Here is an 18694-nt window from a genome sequence, read left to right as displayed (position 1 = left end):
ATAATCCAGTAAGATTACCATTGAGATGTACATGCATCCAAGATAACATTGTTTGCGGGAAAAGAAGAAAAAGAATCAAAAGGAAAAAAAAAATAAAGGCATCTTATTTTGGTTTTACCTATCACATTGATGCAGCTATAAATACTAGCACAGCAGAAGAGAAGAATAATTAACATCTCAAGCAACAGAAGGTGGCCATGGTAAATTAATATAGAGAGTCTATAAGTGAGGCAGTACACTGAATTTGCATTGTTATTGAGAAAAGACAAATGTGTTTCCAAGTGGCATTCAGAAAGTCATATATGTATTCATGGATGGAGGTTCACTGCTTCAGAGGGGCTGGAACATGGAAATCTGTTACAGTGTGCCTTTTACTGTGATGTTTATTTATGGCATGGAGTAACTGGCTGCAAATTTTCAGAATTAAGTATACATGGTACCACTAAGTTTATCTCATATATAATAATGTAAACCAAACCTCCATGAAATAGACAGGAATAGTTACAATTAAGTGTCAAAATCCATTTCTTGAAGAGAATAATACAAAGTCAGGACAGAAAGACTCATTTTTTTATTATTTTTATTATTATTATGTTTCTGCCCACAGTATTTTGCCTTTCACTAGATATGTGACTAGTAAGGCAAAGAGAGAGAGAAAGGGAAAAGCAAAGAAAAAATGTTGCATATATTAAGACCATAGAAAGTACTGTGATGATTTCAGAGATCAGCTCTGCTGCCTCCCCAAAAGGATAAGGAAAAAAATTGATAATGGGGTGTCAAATGCAACATCATCGTTTCACTGTACAGATATATCATGCATGCCTGATGTTTCTTAAACAATTGCAATTTTCTTTTAATGAGTAGGAGTAGAATCTTTGCCACTTTTTAATATATGTTAGGGCTTTGCTAATGCTGAAGTACAGAGCATTTAAGGGAAAGTAAATGGAGTTTTGACACTTTGAAAAAGGAGATAATGGAAATTTGTGATGAAAAGTGTACAAAAACCTAAATATGCTAAAAATAAATATATTCCTTGCATGGATGTGCACACAAGCATCAGTGCAAAACATATGTCCACGTGTATAAAGAAAATTACAGAACAATATTTTTCTCGGAAATCCAAGTAGAAGTAAATAAGTAAAATTAAAGCATGTCACACAACCCAGAAAATATATTCTAACCTGAATATCATACACGGTGAATGGAGACAAATCTGCCAAAAGAAAGGATCCTGGCTCGCTCATTCCAGTCTTGTACTGCAGGTTATTTACATAGACAGAGTAGCCTGTGACAACACCATTCGGGTTTGAAGGCGATGTCCAGATGACACGTACAGCTGTACTGTTGATGATGACAACCTCTGGAGGGAACATGCCCTCAGGCTCTAGAAATAAAGGAAGAAACTGAATAAACTCCAGCTGTCTCTGCAAAAGCACTTGTTTAACCAAATGCAGATTAGTATTTAGGTTTAGCAAAGGGTTCACTGCTTATCTGCTTTCCTCTGATGAAGTTATCACAGTCTGTAGTCTTCTGTAAATTGGCTTATTATACTCTCAGTTAGAAATCATGAGAGCTGATGGTAAAATGCTTTATACCAGCAGCACAGTGTCAATCATCAGTAGTATGTGGCTGGTGAGATATGGTGATAAATTACTCACACATCTGCACTGCCAACATGCAAATATTATTTTTATGCCTCCTCAATCCTAATTCTACCAAAAAATAGGAAAAAAAAAGAATAGAGCATTTTGCTTTTAAAGCAAAACCTGAGACCAAAATACCTTATGTCTGATGGAACGTGACAATATCAGCCTTATAGATGAAGCAATATGCAATATTGCCATTATGTAAATGGTTTCAAATGTTGATTACTCTAGGTAATGATGAAGTCTAACATTTATTAAAAAAAAAAAAGAAGAAATAAAATCAACACCTTCCTTAGCGTTAAATTACATAATTATCTAAGCATGTCAGAAATAACTATGCAAAGGCCTATTTTTATCATAAGAAACAATCTTTACCAGTTGAAAAATTGCCCTTACCATCAATTCTATTTTATAAACAAAAGGTGCTGACCTTTGGCATGAGAAAGGAAATGGAATCCTCCCTTAAAGTGCTTTGCTAATGACCTGGAACACTTGCTTCTGAGGTAATGATATTATAATGTTTATAATGAGACTTTATAAAGCAAAAAGATTAGAAAGACCATTCTAAACACATTTCAGATGCACAATTTTTTTTAATTATTATTTTATCCTCAACCTCCACCCCCAGCTCTGCACTTGCCCACTGACATAGAAATGACTCATAAAGAATTTTCTTAGAGGCTGAACTTGCACCCAGAGTTTTTAGTGACTCAAGAAAGGCCTTATGTACATCTGTCATGTCAAAAGGATGTCGCTTCACAGAACAAATCTTTAAAAAAACCCTTTAATTGTTTCTAAATTCCACCATTTATTGATATGAACTCAGTTCCAAACTTAGTGCACACAGACAGGAATATGCAGGAGAAGATGAGAACAAACTGGGTTAATATCTGCTATTAGAGCTTTTGCTTCTGTCTCAGTGGGGCTGTTTATTGATCTACCACATGATGACAACCAGCACTTAAGCATTTTAACGTTTTAGACCTTTTTCCTTTTATACCGGAAATTTTATAATGGAAGGATGACTGATCTCAACCCTAATGAAAATCAATCAACTTCATTCTCAGATTTGAAGCTAACCAACCTCCATCTGAGGTAGTCACATGCACAACTTCACTGTTGATGCTGTGGACTCCGTTAAAAACTTGAGAGAATATCTGATACTCTGTGTTGGGCTGCAAATCATCTATGACTACAGAGTTTACATCAGCCTGGACCCTCAGAGATCTTCTCTCATCAGTAGAATTCAAGAAGAGGGTGTAGTAAACAACATCTCCTTGTAAATCCTGCAGTGCTAGGAAAAGAAAGGAAAAACATTGGGACATCAACTGAGAAATTTTCAGTCAGCAAGTTTCTTATCAACAATATTCATTGTGAAGAGTAAACCAATTTTTATGCAGAACCTCTTATTCATAAAAAAGGAAATATTCCATCAAGTGCCTCCAATCTCACCCATTTAAAGAGTGACACAGACTGCTCTCCCTAATTTGTCAAAATCATTAATGGTTCATCATCCTATCCCACACTGGAGAAAGCTTTCTTTCTCTAGACATCCCCATGAAGACAATGGAATAAAAAAATTAATAGGCAAAACCACTGGAATGAGGGGGGTGCAGGCCTTTTTGCTCCTTCCCTTCAAAGTACACTTCCCAGAGCCCACTCCAATCCTGTGTCATTCCCCTAGCCATGAATAAAGGCCCTGTGCCTATGCCATAAATTGCACTGACATTCAGCTCTACCTAGATGGCATTTTGGTCATTCACAGTACAGTGAGAAGCTGTGTTATTGTTTCAGAACAAGCATGAGCACATCATCTACATTTAAAGCTGTAACACACCCTGAAGCATTATACATACAGAGCAAAAACCCCAGATCCTCACACTTCTTTGTATTTTACCCAGTACTAACTTCCCCAGAGAAAGACAGAAAAACCAGCACAGTTTTCAGGCTACACAGGGAATGATAGTCACTGGTCTGATCTGATGGATAAGCACAGATTCCAGGCAAGTCTTCCCCATTTTAGTGACTCAGATGTCATCTGTTATCTTATCTGTTCTTTGTCAAACAGTTGAAGTTCAGGTCTGACTAAATGCAACTTCTTTTCCACTAGGCATCGAGATGAGAAGTACAATTACCATGAAAACTGTAAGCACTAACACAAAAATCTTGAAATGACACGCCATGCTACTGAACAGGACTCAGCTCACTGAGGCAGAGCACTGATAAAAGCCAAAAGCATTTTTTCAGATTGAATAATAAATGGGTTTGTCATCAAAACTCTTAATCAAGAATGATACACTACTTTTAAGTGGTACTGATACAAGGCCTAAATCCTTATAAGTCAGAAACTTTCTGTAGGGAAAGGCAGCAAGGCAACTTATGTTGATGGCTCCCAAGTTCCCAAAGAAAACACAAAGATAATTTAAAAACTAATATTATAAAAAAGAATGAAATACTGACAAACAAAATAGTTAATATAATTATTTGCAATATAAGAAGTAATAAAATATGATAGGGTTTTCAAATAATGAATGGCCTTGTCTTGGTGTTTAACTTCTACATTCACAAACATATATGGAGGAAATTTCTAAGATATGAATGAAAATAAAACCAGATTGCATTACCTACATCTAGAAGGTCAGGGGTTTAGATTACCAAGGTAATGAAACTTCAGTGAGCTGCTTCAGATCTATTACATTTGTCAGTTTTTATAAGCATGCTCACTTCAGGCATGCAATTATAAAATAAAGAGACTACATTTGTCGCAATTCAGCACCCAGTCCTTACAATATCATTTGCATTTAAGTCATGAAGAAATTCCCCTCTGCTGTATTAACAAACCAACTAGAGAAATTGGCTAAATTCATTTTAAGGAGCGGAGCATAAAGAAAGAGAAAGGGAAATCTCATCATGAAGGAATGTGGATGTAAATTTTTATACAAAGGGATGAAATAGGCCACAAAGACAACAGGATTTTGTGTAGTACTGCTTTAGACATGTCTCACGAGTTTGCATTAACTATTTCTTCATTTCCACTCCTCTCATTCTGCAGAAAGAGCATATAATAAATATGAACATGACTGAGAAAGAGCAAAAGGTGCACTTTTTTTCCCTATTTCTTTCCTCTCCTTTCAAGGACATTTAGGTATATTATAAATCAAGGCAAGGACTGTGTTTCCTCTGAGAGCAAGGCAGGCCATGGTAAGTGATGGCAGGTTAACATCTAGTTACTGGAATAAATACTAAGCACACTTACTTGGTTTGGACCATTCCACTTCCACGGCAGTGTGATTAACAGCACGTGCAACGAGGACACTTCCCTTCTCTGGTAATCCTGCTAATGTAGTAGCTATCACTTCTTCACTTGATGTATATCCTACCTCGTTGTGCACTATGAGCTTGTACTCATATGTTGTGTACCTAAGACATTTTAAAAATAATTAAATGGAATGAAAAATGCAGACATGGAAAATATTTGCTGTAAACCTTCTGCCTGTACCAAAGTTTTGCTGTTTCTTCTCCCCCTGCACAAAAATTCATCTGCATGGGATGGACCAATGAAGACTTCATAAGAAGCATCTATTTTGTGGAAATTATTCAGCATGATTAACATGGTAACAAAAATAAAACACACTATTTCATTTCTTCATCGTTTTAGCTTCTGAGGTGTTGAGAGATTATAGCTCAATTCAATATGTAATTACAGCAGTGGCAACCTGCCAAAATTTGGATCAGAATTTAATCAAATGAGGCTTTTTTCCTCTTTTGGGAAACCCCTTGATTTTAACTTGCAGAGTCTCATTTGTAAAAGGGATTCACCAGAGTCAGGACTCCTCCACTACAAAAACACCCCAAAAAAGATGCCTAGGAGTCCAAACTCATTTAACAATTTTCCTCAGAACTGTGCATATTCCAATTACACAAATTTATTAAAAATTACATGTGTATTTAGTAAACCAAGTGACTGTCACGTCATCATTTCTTCCCTACAGTAAAAGTCATACTAATGCACTTTAAGTGGGATTTCATAATCTCAAATTTAATTTCCTCAGAAAAAGCCTCCCACAAAACTGCACAAAGACAGAAACTCAGGACCATCTTGTTCAAATTTTCACTGAAGCTGCAGTGGGATAAATGTCTACAGATATAATACAGAAGTGTGCAATAAATGCCTAATGTTTAGAGATTTTAGTACAAAAATTACTCACCCACACTGTATATTTACTTTACTTTTTGTATTTATTTTAGATGCTTTGCTATAACACCCTGATTTTTAAAAGAGCTAAGCTTTAGCAGTCCCACTGAGAAGAAAGCAACTTAATGGGAACTCACTAGCTCCAAGTCTAACTCTAAGCATTAACAGGGAAAATATACAAAACACATCTTATTTCTCTCTCTGCTTCTTCTGTCACTTGCAGATATTTAATTTTTTCTTGGACATTGTAGCACACATACAATAAAAGAAAAAAGAAAGTGCTCTAGTCTTGAAATTTACTGATGAAAATTTGTGATTCATTTTTTTGATCCATATTTTCCACAATGAAAATCAAATTAGTCTGTTGTAGCCTGTTAGAAATGAAGAAACCATCTGACAAGACCAGTAATTCTGAAACATGCTTAAAGTATGACAAATGAAAAGAAATGCTGATATATGAATTTTCTTTTGGGAAAAATAAAGCTTGAATGCTTGAGTATCTTCTCTCCAGCCACAAACTCCTGAGCTGTTAACTGCAAAAGCATAGCTGCAGGTTGCAGGACCTTCCCCAGTAGAAGTGGTCAGGTGTGTCCAAGGGTTAGGCACACTTTTTTGGCCATAGCTCATTCAACCCAAAATGTCATGGTGCCTAACAACTGGTCACTGAGGCTCTGTCTGAAGGTATTGCCACCTCTGAATTGCTGCCATAACTGCTACATACACAAAAACATGCTGCTGCACTAACATATGCAATGCTAAAAACAAGGCCAACTCTATGCAGACTTTCAAGCATGGCTGAGAGAAAGAAATGGACACTTGGGCAGGAGTGGTACAAGAACAGCTCTGTGAGCAGTTATTGCAACAGATGGAAATGAGCAGTGACTGCAGCAAGCAGGCAGAAGCAAGCCACAGGCAGCAGCCCTCAGCTTGCTTCAATGTGTCTCTGACAGGAGCAGAGGTCACATTCTCCTGCTTCCCATTGTGCTCAGGAGGGATGCTCACTCAATTTTTACAGAAGTAGAAGGAAAGAACAGATATTTGAGGGTCAGTGATTGACATGGAGTTCTCATAAAGCACACCAGCACACAGAACACACACACCCTGAAACCATCCAAGAGGGTTTTCCTGAGACTTAGAAAAAACCAATTCAGAATCTTCCATTACAATTTTTTCATTTGTGTGTTTTGTCTTAAGGAGCAATAGCCTTCACTTCAAGATGTAGAAACCAAGGTCGATCAAGAGTAAATGTCTTGCTCTGCCCCACACAGCAGGTCTGTTACATACTGAGGAACAGAGCACACACTCTATTTCCCCTTTCTAAATACCCTGCATTTAATGGGGATGAAGGTAATACAACAAAATCAGGTGAAAAAACATTTCTGAGAACAATTTTCAGGTGTTTCCCTCAAACATGCACTCTGCCTGTGCTATTTCAATAACATGCAAATCTACAGCATCTCTACACATAAATCTAAATTGTTTGATTGCATAAGCATATCAATGCTAAAATTTCATGTGACTTTTATTTTCATTTGGTTTTGAAAGCAGAACAATGTATGAGTCAAGAATGACACAGTAATAAGAAATCCCTGCATATTAGAATGATTAACACCAAAGATGATGACAAAAAATAATTCATTACATAATTAATATGTTCACTACATAAAGACACAAGAAATACTTTGAACTATTAAACATACACTATACAAAATGCCAGCATTTGTTTTTATAGTTTTTGTAATCTCACCTGCTAAGACCCTTATCTTCATAAAACCACTGAGTTCCTGAGTAAATATTGTGCCACAGATTTAAATCTTCAGGGGGATTTGATGCAAGTGGTTGCTGGATTTTACGTCTCAGGAGCTCATATCTAACACAAAAGACAAGCAGAACACCAGGATTATCTCAACTAATGTTATTACACAAAAAAAAAAAAAAAAGAACCCGACCAGGTTTTTTTAAAGCCACACATTATTTTGTTTTTACAGCTGTAAACTTCCTGAGATAAACGTTCTTTTTAATGTTTTGTGATTCAAAACATTCAATCACTAAAAAAAAAAAAAACTAATTTGAAAATAGAAAATGAAGCATTTCCACTTGAAAAAAAAAACAAAACAAAACAAAACAACCTAGTTTATTCAATGACTTATGGATTTTAAACTTTGTGGCAATGTTATCAAGAGCAAGTCCAAATAGCCCATAACAGTGTCTTATGCAGACTTGTGTGATAAGCAGAGGTTGCTCCAGAACATTAAATGATTATGCCTCTTTCTTGCAAATGTACTGAAACAAAGAGCACTGCCATTGCTATTTTACTATTAGTAGTAGCATAAGTGTGCCTTTGTACTTAATGTGTTTGCAAATAACCACAGTGAAAATTAAAGGAGAAAACAGGCACAGAATGAGTTAACTGTTCCAACCATCTGTACACCTTAGCATGGCACCTTTGTGTTTGGGGAGAAATTCATGATGTGAGCTTGAAAGACCAAATTATTTCATCCTGGTTTTAATTGGTATCTGAAGCAGTATTCCTGTCCGTGTTCCAAACAGCAGGTCAGCCAAAGCCCATCTTTCATCAGGTCAGCCATGAGACTGCCTGATTTGGGAAACATGCTTTCCACCCAGGCTGCAATGCACACCCTCCATCATCTTTTATACAAAACCTTTATGGAATTTAACAAAAATTAAATCACTTAGTGTCACAAACTAAAGGGGATAATATTATAGTTTGCATTTCCTAATCATTCGAGGGATTACAAAGGAAACTACACTCTAAAGGAAACAAAATTAGATATATTTGTTCAAAATCTTTAGGATTATTACTCTTTATTACATTCCACAGGACTGTTTAATTTATTCTTTCAATAATTGTTTCAGTTTGATACCCCTGCAAATTAGGGTCGTATGCATATATATTCCCTTAAATACATAACTTGATTCTCTTCTGTGCTGAGCTGCTCTATTTTATCTTGTCCCTGCCTCCCATTCTGGAAAGGCACTTACTGCTAAATTCTAGACAGAAGTACGTGGGCACTTAGGCAGATTTTAAACACTCTCATTTTAAATGCACATTTGTGAAAATGTTTCCACGTTTAAATGTTCTGCAGAATATCTTGGTGAGGGTCATCACTCTGTTGTAATTATCATGCTGACCAATTACACAAAGTGTGTAATTTGACAGTTCTTTAAATTAAGATCATCTCCAGTCTGATAAGGACCTGTTAGACAACATCATTCCAGATTTAACAGGTACTGCACACAGGGATTTTATGTTGATTCAAAACCAGAAATCAACTGAGATGCTCTTATGAGAGATCTGACACTTCCTGTGCTCCATTGCAGCTAGGGAGTACATGCATAACTTCCAACAACTTTTGCCCTTGAGTTTAGGGAATAATCCTCAACAGGTACAAGCAAGCATTGTGCCACTTAGTGATGCCAAACTGAATTACTGCAGAAATTCAGATTATAACTTCAGAAATTAAATAGCAAGAACTAATTAAACTCCAACTCTGTCAAAAAAAATCAGATGACTTTATAACAAGAACAGCTCTCACATGAATGGTTCATCAGTGTCAACCCAAAGACAGATCATTACAGCTTTATAGGAAACTATCCTGGCATATTCTGTCCAATATATTTCATAGACGAGTCTTGAAAAACATCAAATCTTTTTGAACACTGAGTGGCGATCATGTGTAAATCACCCCCACTGGCAGCTGCTGCTGCTGCTCTGCTTGCTGCAGACTTCTTGTTCCATCATGCTGTACAGAGCAGCTGCTTCAGTGGTTGTTCTTGTTGAGGGCAGCATGGCACACCATGAAAGAAATGAAATCTGCAGATGTAGGTCGTGCTGAATTACTTCAATAATCTATGGTAAAATGGTCATGTTGTTAACCCCAGAATAACAGACACTGCCTTTCTGAAACTCAAAATTTTACTGTAGAGCAATCATCATTTCATTCAGTTGTAGTGTGCCCTAATTAAGCCTGAAGAAAAAGTCAAGCTACTGTGCTGTAATAACATAAGCAACTGAAACAGCATTACATGATAATTATTGAACCCATCAGTGCACCTAGAAGAGAGCTACTAACCAGAACATATGGACTACAGAGCTATAATTCCATGCACAACGTTTCACGATACATTAAAGCACTAGAATGAAAGATTTGACATTTTTTATTGAGTATATATAAAAATATATTTGTCTTTATAAACCTTTATGCACTCAAATCCATATTTCTTTAATGTATATCCACACATACACACACACTCAGTATTCAACATTAAAGTCAAGATTACCATCCCATCATCCTAGACAAATCTCAGAGGAGACTCCTTTCTTTGGCTCTTGTGGTGAAACCTCATCTGCTGTACCCAGCACTTCCTTACACTTCCTATTTTGGACTATGTCTTCACACTTCTAGCCCTTCAACTTCCATTTGTCTCATGCACTATCTTATTTAAAATTTATTCATCACTCAATTTTTGAAGATTTTTTTCATGTCATCATCCTTCAAAATGGTCACTTTCTCTTCATGTGGAATAACCCAGAGTATTGAGAATACTGGATTTGTTAATTACTCATGTTTAAAAAGATCTTTTCTTTTTCTTGCCATTTTTTTGGTGGAACTTGTTGCCTGAACTCATGACCAAGAAGTGGCCAATGCTGCAGCCCAAACCACTTATGACTTTGCAAATATCCTGTGCTTGCTCCTTCTGGTTTTTCAGACAGCACTGATCTGAGAACTTTCCAGCACAGACAACACACTTGCCCTGAATAATCTTGACTCTTCTCTGAGCCCTAAAGTGGAATTTTAAAAAATCCATAATTAAGAGATCACATGACAAAGTCTGCATCACTCAGAATTTTCTGAGTCAGATTTAGATAAGGAGAAGCAAACTGCTCTCTCAGTCTCAGCTTACCTCAGATGGGGACCATTGGGCCTTAGCGGTGGCTGCCAAGAGATGGCAATAAAGGACTCGCTGATTGGAGTCACAGACAAGGGGCTGACACTCTGAGGAATTGTTGGGGGTGTGCTCACTCTCGTGGGCAAGCTCTCGGTGCAGCCTCCGAGGAAGCCATCCCCTCCAGTGCAAGCTATCACCGTCACCGAGTAGTTGGTGTAGGGGACCAGGTTGGTCACCAAATGGCTCAGCCGCGCCGAGGGGTTCCCAGCCATGACAATGCGGGGGTCAGGCATGCGAATCTCGTAGTTCAGGATCTCTCCATTCGGAATCAGAGGAGGCTTCCAGGACACCTGGAGGAGGAGGGGGAAAAGAATTTAAATAATAGATTTCTTACAGTCACATTGCAGAAATACGGACACAGCATGGACACAGATGGACACAAGAGGGATCTGAAGATGTTCTTTTCAATCAAAACAGACTTTTATTTTTAAAAGGAAATCAGTTGGAAATCTAATCTTTCATTTTAGTGAGGTACACAATACCAGTTGTAACCATTGAAAAATCTATTCTTTTGCTTTGCCAATAAAATGTGAACACTCCACATCACTCAAAATTCCATGAGATGTTCAGATGCACTAGCAGAAGCTCCATACTTATGGTAAGTATAACAGTCACTTATTTTCTAAGAGTATTACCTGGCGTGCTTGACCACCAGTGGCAGATTAAAAACAAATTTTATTTTATGTTTCCACAGTTTTCAAAAATATGTAACTGCATTAGCTCCTGTAAGAAAACAAATGTTTCTGCACTCTTCATATGATGAAACAGGCAGGTTTTCCCTTTTATTTTTAATTAACAAATTACACTTGTAAGTACCAGACAAAGAAGAGGGACAATTTTCCTTTTAGCAACTATAAAATTATTCTGAGAAAACTTGATTGCAAAAAGACTGGAAGTTACATACAGAATTCATGGGTTTTATACCTTTATACACACGCATATATATATATATACACATATATATATATATATATACACACATATATATATATAAATAGATACTGCTACTCTTACTGTGGCTTTGTTAGTACTGAACTGAGGTTAGGTGAGATTTTTTAAGTTTTTAGGGTTTTTTTGAGGCAGGGGGTAGATAACACATTTATATATATGTTTATTCTTACCAGCTCCACTGAAGAATCACACACAAACAATCGCACTACAAAGGGCTTGAATGTTCTAAATTATTTTTTAAGGCTTTTTGCCATGGTACCATGATAGAGGGGCCTTCAGACTGGCACAACAAGGACATGTAACCTAACATGTACTAGGAATCTCAAAGTTTCATAAAGGTAGTGTAAAAGCATCTATCAATACTCATTTCCCTAGAAATCCCAGTGCAGGAAGCACACGAGATTTGCTTTGCTCCAGGACTGTTTTCCTCACCATTTACCCACTCATCTATAACAATTGCTGTCTCTTTTCCTCCCAGGCATGAGATAATTAAGGATTGAATACAACATAGAAAAGAACACAGAAATGGGGAAAACATAGATATGCTTAAAAACTAGGTATATGTCTAAAATCTAGGTAAAACAAAGGAAATACTGAAGTGTTAAAAAGCAATACCACAATCCTTTAGTTTCAGTTAATTTGAACTTTTTCCTTAATCCTCTTAGTCTTTAAAATAACCATCTTTAAAAATGTATACACACAATTACACAGGGCCGTGGAAACAGAGGAGCTTGATTTATAAAATGATTTTCTTAAAAATGGGATTAAAAATGTTATATTTTAGGTACAGAAGGACCTCTTAGGCCATCAGACTTGTAAGAAAGCTGGCAGCAAAGTGCTGGAGAAAGCTGAAGGATTTTGATAACAGATTCTGGAATACTATTAAACAGAGAATTAGAAACAGGGTGATCTTGAGTAAAGACAGCAAAACCAAGATTATTGGTGCCCACATAGGAAAGGCTTAGCTCTGGCTAATTACCAAATTCTGTATTCAGATTTCTGTTGCTTCTGGCCCCAAATCATGTTCGAACAAATAAAGAAAATACCACTGATAAAGCAGTGCAAAATTTCACACAAGGCAGGAACTGACTCTGCACCATTCTCACAGAGATTGAGCAGAACTCTCTTTTTGAAGTATTTCATGTGATTTAGTGATAAGCTTAGGAAAAAGAAGAACAGATAATTAGCAAAGATAACAGAAAAAGTTTTCAAGTACAAGCATGAGCTGGTTTTGCCTGGGAAGAGTTATCTTCATAGTAGAATGGGGTTAGTAGGGGGCTGTTTCAGATTTGTGCTGAAAACAGTATTGGTAACACAGGGATATTTTTGTTATTGCTGAGCAGCATTTATAAAGGGTCAAGGTCTTTTCAGCCTCTCACCCCACAACAGCTGAGAGCCCTCTCTTCCCATAAGAGTTGGGAAATGGAGCAAGAGGCAAGGGACACAAGTCAAAACAAGGGAAGTGAATGCAAAGAAAAGTAAGTGATACACAGACACTTTCATGTCTAAACCTAAAAATTACTCTAACACCACTTGTGCAAGATTCACTATACCATGTAACCCCTTCACATAAAGGAACAGATTAATGAAAGAGAACAGAGGCTGCTCCATAACCTCAGCTCCTGATTTTCACCCACTAGCTGGTAACACCTTCAAAAAACTTCCAGGTGCTACTTTACAGTATTTGCTGTGCTCTAACAGGTACAGCAGCTCATACTGTAAGTAACAGATATGCTTTGTGGTGCTTACAGTGGGAAATTTGTTTAAATTTAAATATCTCACACAAAGATATGAAGATCTGTTGTTGCTCTGGTTAATAATTTTTTTAACAAAGTAGTGGGATGACCAAGGATACTTCCTAACTGTGCTGTGTCACTTGAGCTGCTTAGAATTACCTTTGTCACCTGGGAATGACAGGACATGCAATCCTTCACAAACATCTCTTGTCAAGAGGCAAGGGACTGCCTGACCCATAAATGAAGATGATGGAGCCTGCCTGGTTAGCACACACGTGGCACTACTGGACCTCTTCTCCTCTTGGATGTGCCAAGGTTTGAGGTAAGAGCTTGGCAATGCATGAAAGCAGGAAAGCTCACTAGACAGGCTGTGTTGGAAGCAGTAACAGTTTGTTCATTGATTTGAAGCTCAGCACTGAGACCATGAAAGAGGATGCCCATGAGGAAGACAGAATAAGGTAACTACTGGGAGAGATTAACTGATTCAATGTAATGACTCTGGAAGCTTTCATTTAAAGATCAAAGGACCTTATTTTCTCCACCACAAAATTTAAAGAGACAGAAATTAGCCATTTTCCCCCCATTAAACAGTTATAACCTTGGAATTTTTTTCCTTTTTTGACAGCAGTTGGAACCCTGCAACTTAATTCTGAGCTATCTGAGGAGAGGCATTGGCACATGTAAGCTATTTTACTGTTCAGGCCTGGCTTCAACAGTTTGCTTTTAAATCAGTGTGTTTGGCTTCATTTTATTCTCATTTCTCCTAGATACTGCTTGCAACCTCTACAAACAGAATGTAATAAATACACTACTGAGAGCTTTTCACTGTTGGTCTCAAAGCACATTGTAAGTCTCAAATTGCAAATATTATTATTCCAGTTTTAGAGATAGAAAGACTTAATCCCAGACTAAATCACGTATCAGAAAGAAGCAAAACTCCAAACAAAGACCTGTTTCACTAATTCTGCATTCCAGCCACTGGACTAGTCCTCTGACAATCTCTCAGCTCCGCCAGAACAGTTGGGAGAAGAATTTCCTCAAAAATGCTTATCTGTCTTAACAGAAATTACTGTGGCTTCAATCAAGAGCCAGGATCATACTGAAAATGCAAATTCTGAGAAAGGTCACTGATATTTCTGCTCATAAACTTTGCACATGAGTTACACCCAGCTGCACCAAGGACTACTACAGAAGAACAGCAGGATCAAGTTTGCAGTAACAGATTGCTACTACAAAAACTCCTATGACTTTGCTTGAGTAGTAGGAAAAACCGAAGAACATTTCTGATCCTAAACATCAACACTAGAGAGTTTCAACTTTACCAAAGGCAGAGAGATGATGCTGAGGAAACCCCACTGTAGAATCCATACCAAATGAGCACGCTGTGCAAGAAATCACAGTCCTAACATGTGGAAAACCTCTAGTGTGCAAGTTAAGGTTGTTCCTATGGGTGTTGAAATATCCTAAGTCACTCTAGCAGCACTTATGTGTCAAATGAACCAAGGTCTCCCTGACCTTAGCAGCATTACAAGGCAATCTTCACACAAGGATTGATTGCTCCTAAACAACCTCCCTGATGCCCCAGGCATGCCTGCGTACAACTGGAAGGGTGGTGAACAAAGCTCAAGCCCTTTTTTTTTCCTTTCCCAGCATGAAGCTGTTACCTGGGCATGCTACATCTCCCTTTAGCAGACACAGCTTAGGAATTAGGGTTGTCTCTTCTCTCAAAATTATGTTCTGGGGTAACTGCAGACTGAAGTGTTCGGAGAATGAAATAGTACAAGGGAGGTTTAACCTGGAACAGAGGAAGGGTCTTCACAGCCTCATTCTCTGCCACAGTGACCTGCAGAGGAACACTGAAGGATCACCTCACTGTTAACACTGACTTCAGTGACCTTGGAGTAATTAGCTCTGCATCCAACATTCTGTAATCAGAATCAACTTCCCAGGACAGCAAACATTAATGTGTGAGACAAAAAACACAAGCTCCAGAACATGTGCCCATGACTAATTCTGTGGGAAATGGAAAATGGATAAAGAAAATACCTTTTTTGTCATTCATGATACTCAAACTGTAACTACAGGGTATGTTGCTTTAAATGTGTCAGTGATATCTGCTCCTTACAGCTGAAATCTTTCTCCTGTGCATTTTAATCCCTGCCTATTTACAGAACTGGCATTTAGCAGTCCACTATCCAGCTTCTGGGCTAATGAAGAACAGAAGACAATCATAAAAATAGAGAATTGTTTATTTGTGTTTGCTCACTTGCATATCCAATTTAGTAGTGAAATTTGAGAGATAGCTACCAGAGAAATTTATCACTGTTGCAATAAATGATAATCTACTGTACTGAAAGAGTACAGATGGCAACTTTTGAAGATACTGTGACAGCAAACTAATGACATTGTTCAATCTGGAGGGTGGAATAGCAGCTTTCTCTGCTTCAGGTTCTTCTATACAAAGAATAGAAAGGCAGGTGAACAGCAAAGACACTCATCTCTGTGGGTTACAACAAACATGAATGACAATTGAATTAAAAAGCCTAAAACCCTTCCTCAGTCAGCAAACTCATGAGGAAATACTTCAGAAAAATAATCAATCCATGGAAAATCAATGACATTATTGAATCAATATGCAAAACAAACAAAAGAAATTAGAAGAGCAGTTAGGTGCCACAGAATCACCACAGCCCTTCATTCCTCACAAATAAGATATGTAACATATATTAAGAGAGAAGTAATAATAATTTTTTTATTTTTCCCATTTTGTATTTAATCAAATTGCAGGAAGTTTCTTTAAATGATGTTATCATGAAGGAATTGCACTGCACAAGAACTATATGTCAATGAGGTATTTATTCCATCCAACCAGGAGGAGACCATTCTCCTATAAACTCTTTATAAACACTAAAAAGAAAAAAAAGTTTCCCCTGGAGAGAAACATCAGGATTATGCCCAACTCATGCCAACTTCTACCTTGAGAAAAAGTTACATGAAGGATGATAGGAAATGGCTGCAGTTTTTATCTGTCAGGGGTCCAGTTGGTGGCAGTTGTCAGTGAGGGAGAGCAATACAGGCAAGTCTCTGGTGAAGCCAATAATTAAGATTGCAGCTGCCTTTTCCAGGCCAGAATCCTCAAGGAAGTACCCCAGCAGCAAAAGGCAATTCCTCCTACCAAAAGTTATAAGGCCAAAGTGGGAATGTTTGCATAATACAGCTAATTTAGTTCAGTGCTCCCAGCCACATAATGCCTTTCCTACACAAAGAACTCCATCAAATAATTATTCACTGTGTAAACCAGCCTCTTTCTCAAGCCACTCAACCTAGCTACATTCCCAAATGTCATATCAGTGTGAAGTGTGAGATGGAAGCAGCACAGCAATTGTAACCCTCACAAGAAAAGGAAACAATTTCTTTTCTACATCTGTACATTAGGGTATAGCAAATCTTGTGTAACAGGAATAATGTTCATGGCATTGGCATATACTAAATAAACGGCTTTTGCAGTTGCTGAATGCCTCCACTTCACTTTGGCATTTAATCAGCCACAAAAGCAGTTTATTGCACATTATCCTCCGCTACCATGAACATTATCAATTCAGCAAATATTAAAAAATATCATGCAGGTGTCACAGAAATGGGTACTTCAAAAATTATCGACAGCCTTACGCTTTCCGTTGCTCAAAGGAAAGCAAGTTAAATGTTTTGGAGAGATATTGGTCCATTCTGATTAAAATGAAATGTTAAAGGAGCACACACATATCAGAACTGTTTATCCTGAGAGTGACCTGCCGTGCTGATACTCTCCTCCTTGCAGAGTGAATGCTTTGGTCTGAAATTAAGCTGTATACTCAAGTGAGTATTATCCTGGAGCACTTTGAATTCTTCACATCCTCAAATCATTTTTATTGATTCATAGACTGAAATAAAGGAATGGAAATGTTTCTCTTTTTTTGTAAATTCTCTCTGTTTTCAGTAGAAATAAATATTTGCACTCATGGTTTAGGGATTGGTTGCACTGACAGCTGAAAGCCTCTATTGATTTGCTTCTGTGGCTTGGTAAAGGAACCTCTTGCTAATCTTTCCCACAGCGCCTTTCCAATACCTCCTGCTCTAACCTGGGAGGACAGCTCTCTCTAGGGTGAGAGGTAATTAAAATCTTCTTCCCAAAGAGATGCCTTGTTTTCCACCCTGTGCTTAAGAACTGCCATCACAGACACTGAGGTAAGAGCACTGTACAGCACCAAGGACTCTACAAATTTCATTTGAGCACTACATAGAGGTAATAGATGCACTACAGGTGTGCTGGGCTTGAGCTATTCAGGAGGGAAAGTAAGCCTTTTTAGGACACTTACGGGCACCAGTGTAAAGCAATTCCATATGAAATCCAGCCTATTTCCACACAGGAAAACATTTCAACCACTAAAAGGCAATCCTTACAGAATACTGCACAGTTTTTCTGTCCGTGCAACTAGCAATGTCTGGGATGAAGGGCCACAGCGGGTTTGCAGATCTCCACCCTGGTTCTAGAGAATTTGAGCAAAATCCCCAAGCATTTTGTGAACAGGTGCTCCTTTGTTCTTCTTGTACTCTCCCAGTACACAGCCTTCACACAAGACAGCCTCAGCGACACAGCGAAGCCCTGAGTGCTCTCTGAGCCCTCCTACTCTGACATGAATTTGCCACAAAAATGCAGGGAAGGAAACAACACCACCTCTAGCAAGCTAATCCATTTGACAGATCTGTAAGAAGACCAACAAGCAAGATGAAACCCCAGTTGCTTCCTCTGGTGCTCCCATCTGCAAACAAGCAGAAGGCGAGAAAACTGCTGGGTGCAGCAAGTCTTGTCCATTATCTCGTCTCGGTGATGAAGTGCAATGCACTTCTTCTGCAGCTACAGCTTTGTTTCAATTTTTTAAAGAGAGAAGAAATAATTTATTATTAGAATAGTAAATACTAAAAAATTAAATAAATGTCTTGTTGACCCAGACAAGTGAGAGAAATTTTAATATTTTTAAGAGGTCTTAGAATCTTAGAAATCAGAACTGCAGTGATATCTCAGCCATGGGATACTCTCTGCACAGGAATTGTACCAAGTGTTCCTGACTTTCTATCCCTTATGATGAATGTAAAATGGAACAACTTTAAGTAAATTAAAATACTTGATAAATACAGTAATTTATGTCAATATCAGC

At 37.7% G+C, this 18694-nt stretch overlaps 1 protein-coding gene across 1 annotated transcript in view; it reads right to left on the bottom strand.

Moving 5' to 3' along the window:
• Positions 1-18694, bottom strand: part of USH2A (usherin) — a 371525-nt gene that overhangs the window by 107111 nt on the left and 245720 nt on the right. The window contains exons 41-45 of the mRNA XM_050972284.1: positions 10768-11102; positions 7589-7711; positions 4903-5066; positions 2731-2940; positions 1182-1384 (exon numbers count right to left, since the gene is read on the bottom strand). Coding sequence (XP_050828241.1) covers positions 1182-1384; positions 2731-2940; positions 4903-5066; positions 7589-7711; positions 10768-11102 — 1035 coding nt within the window. The remainder of the gene's footprint in view (positions 1-1181; positions 1385-2730; positions 2941-4902; positions 5067-7588; positions 7712-10767; positions 11103-18694) is intronic.

Source organism: Serinus canaria, chromosome 3 (assembly GCF_022539315.1).
Source record: "Serinus canaria isolate serCan28SL12 chromosome 3, serCan2020, whole genome shotgun sequence".
NCBI classification, from domain to species: Eukaryota; Metazoa; Chordata; class Aves; order Passeriformes; family Fringillidae; genus Serinus; species Serinus canaria.
This window is presented reverse-complemented; position numbering and strand designations above follow the sequence as displayed.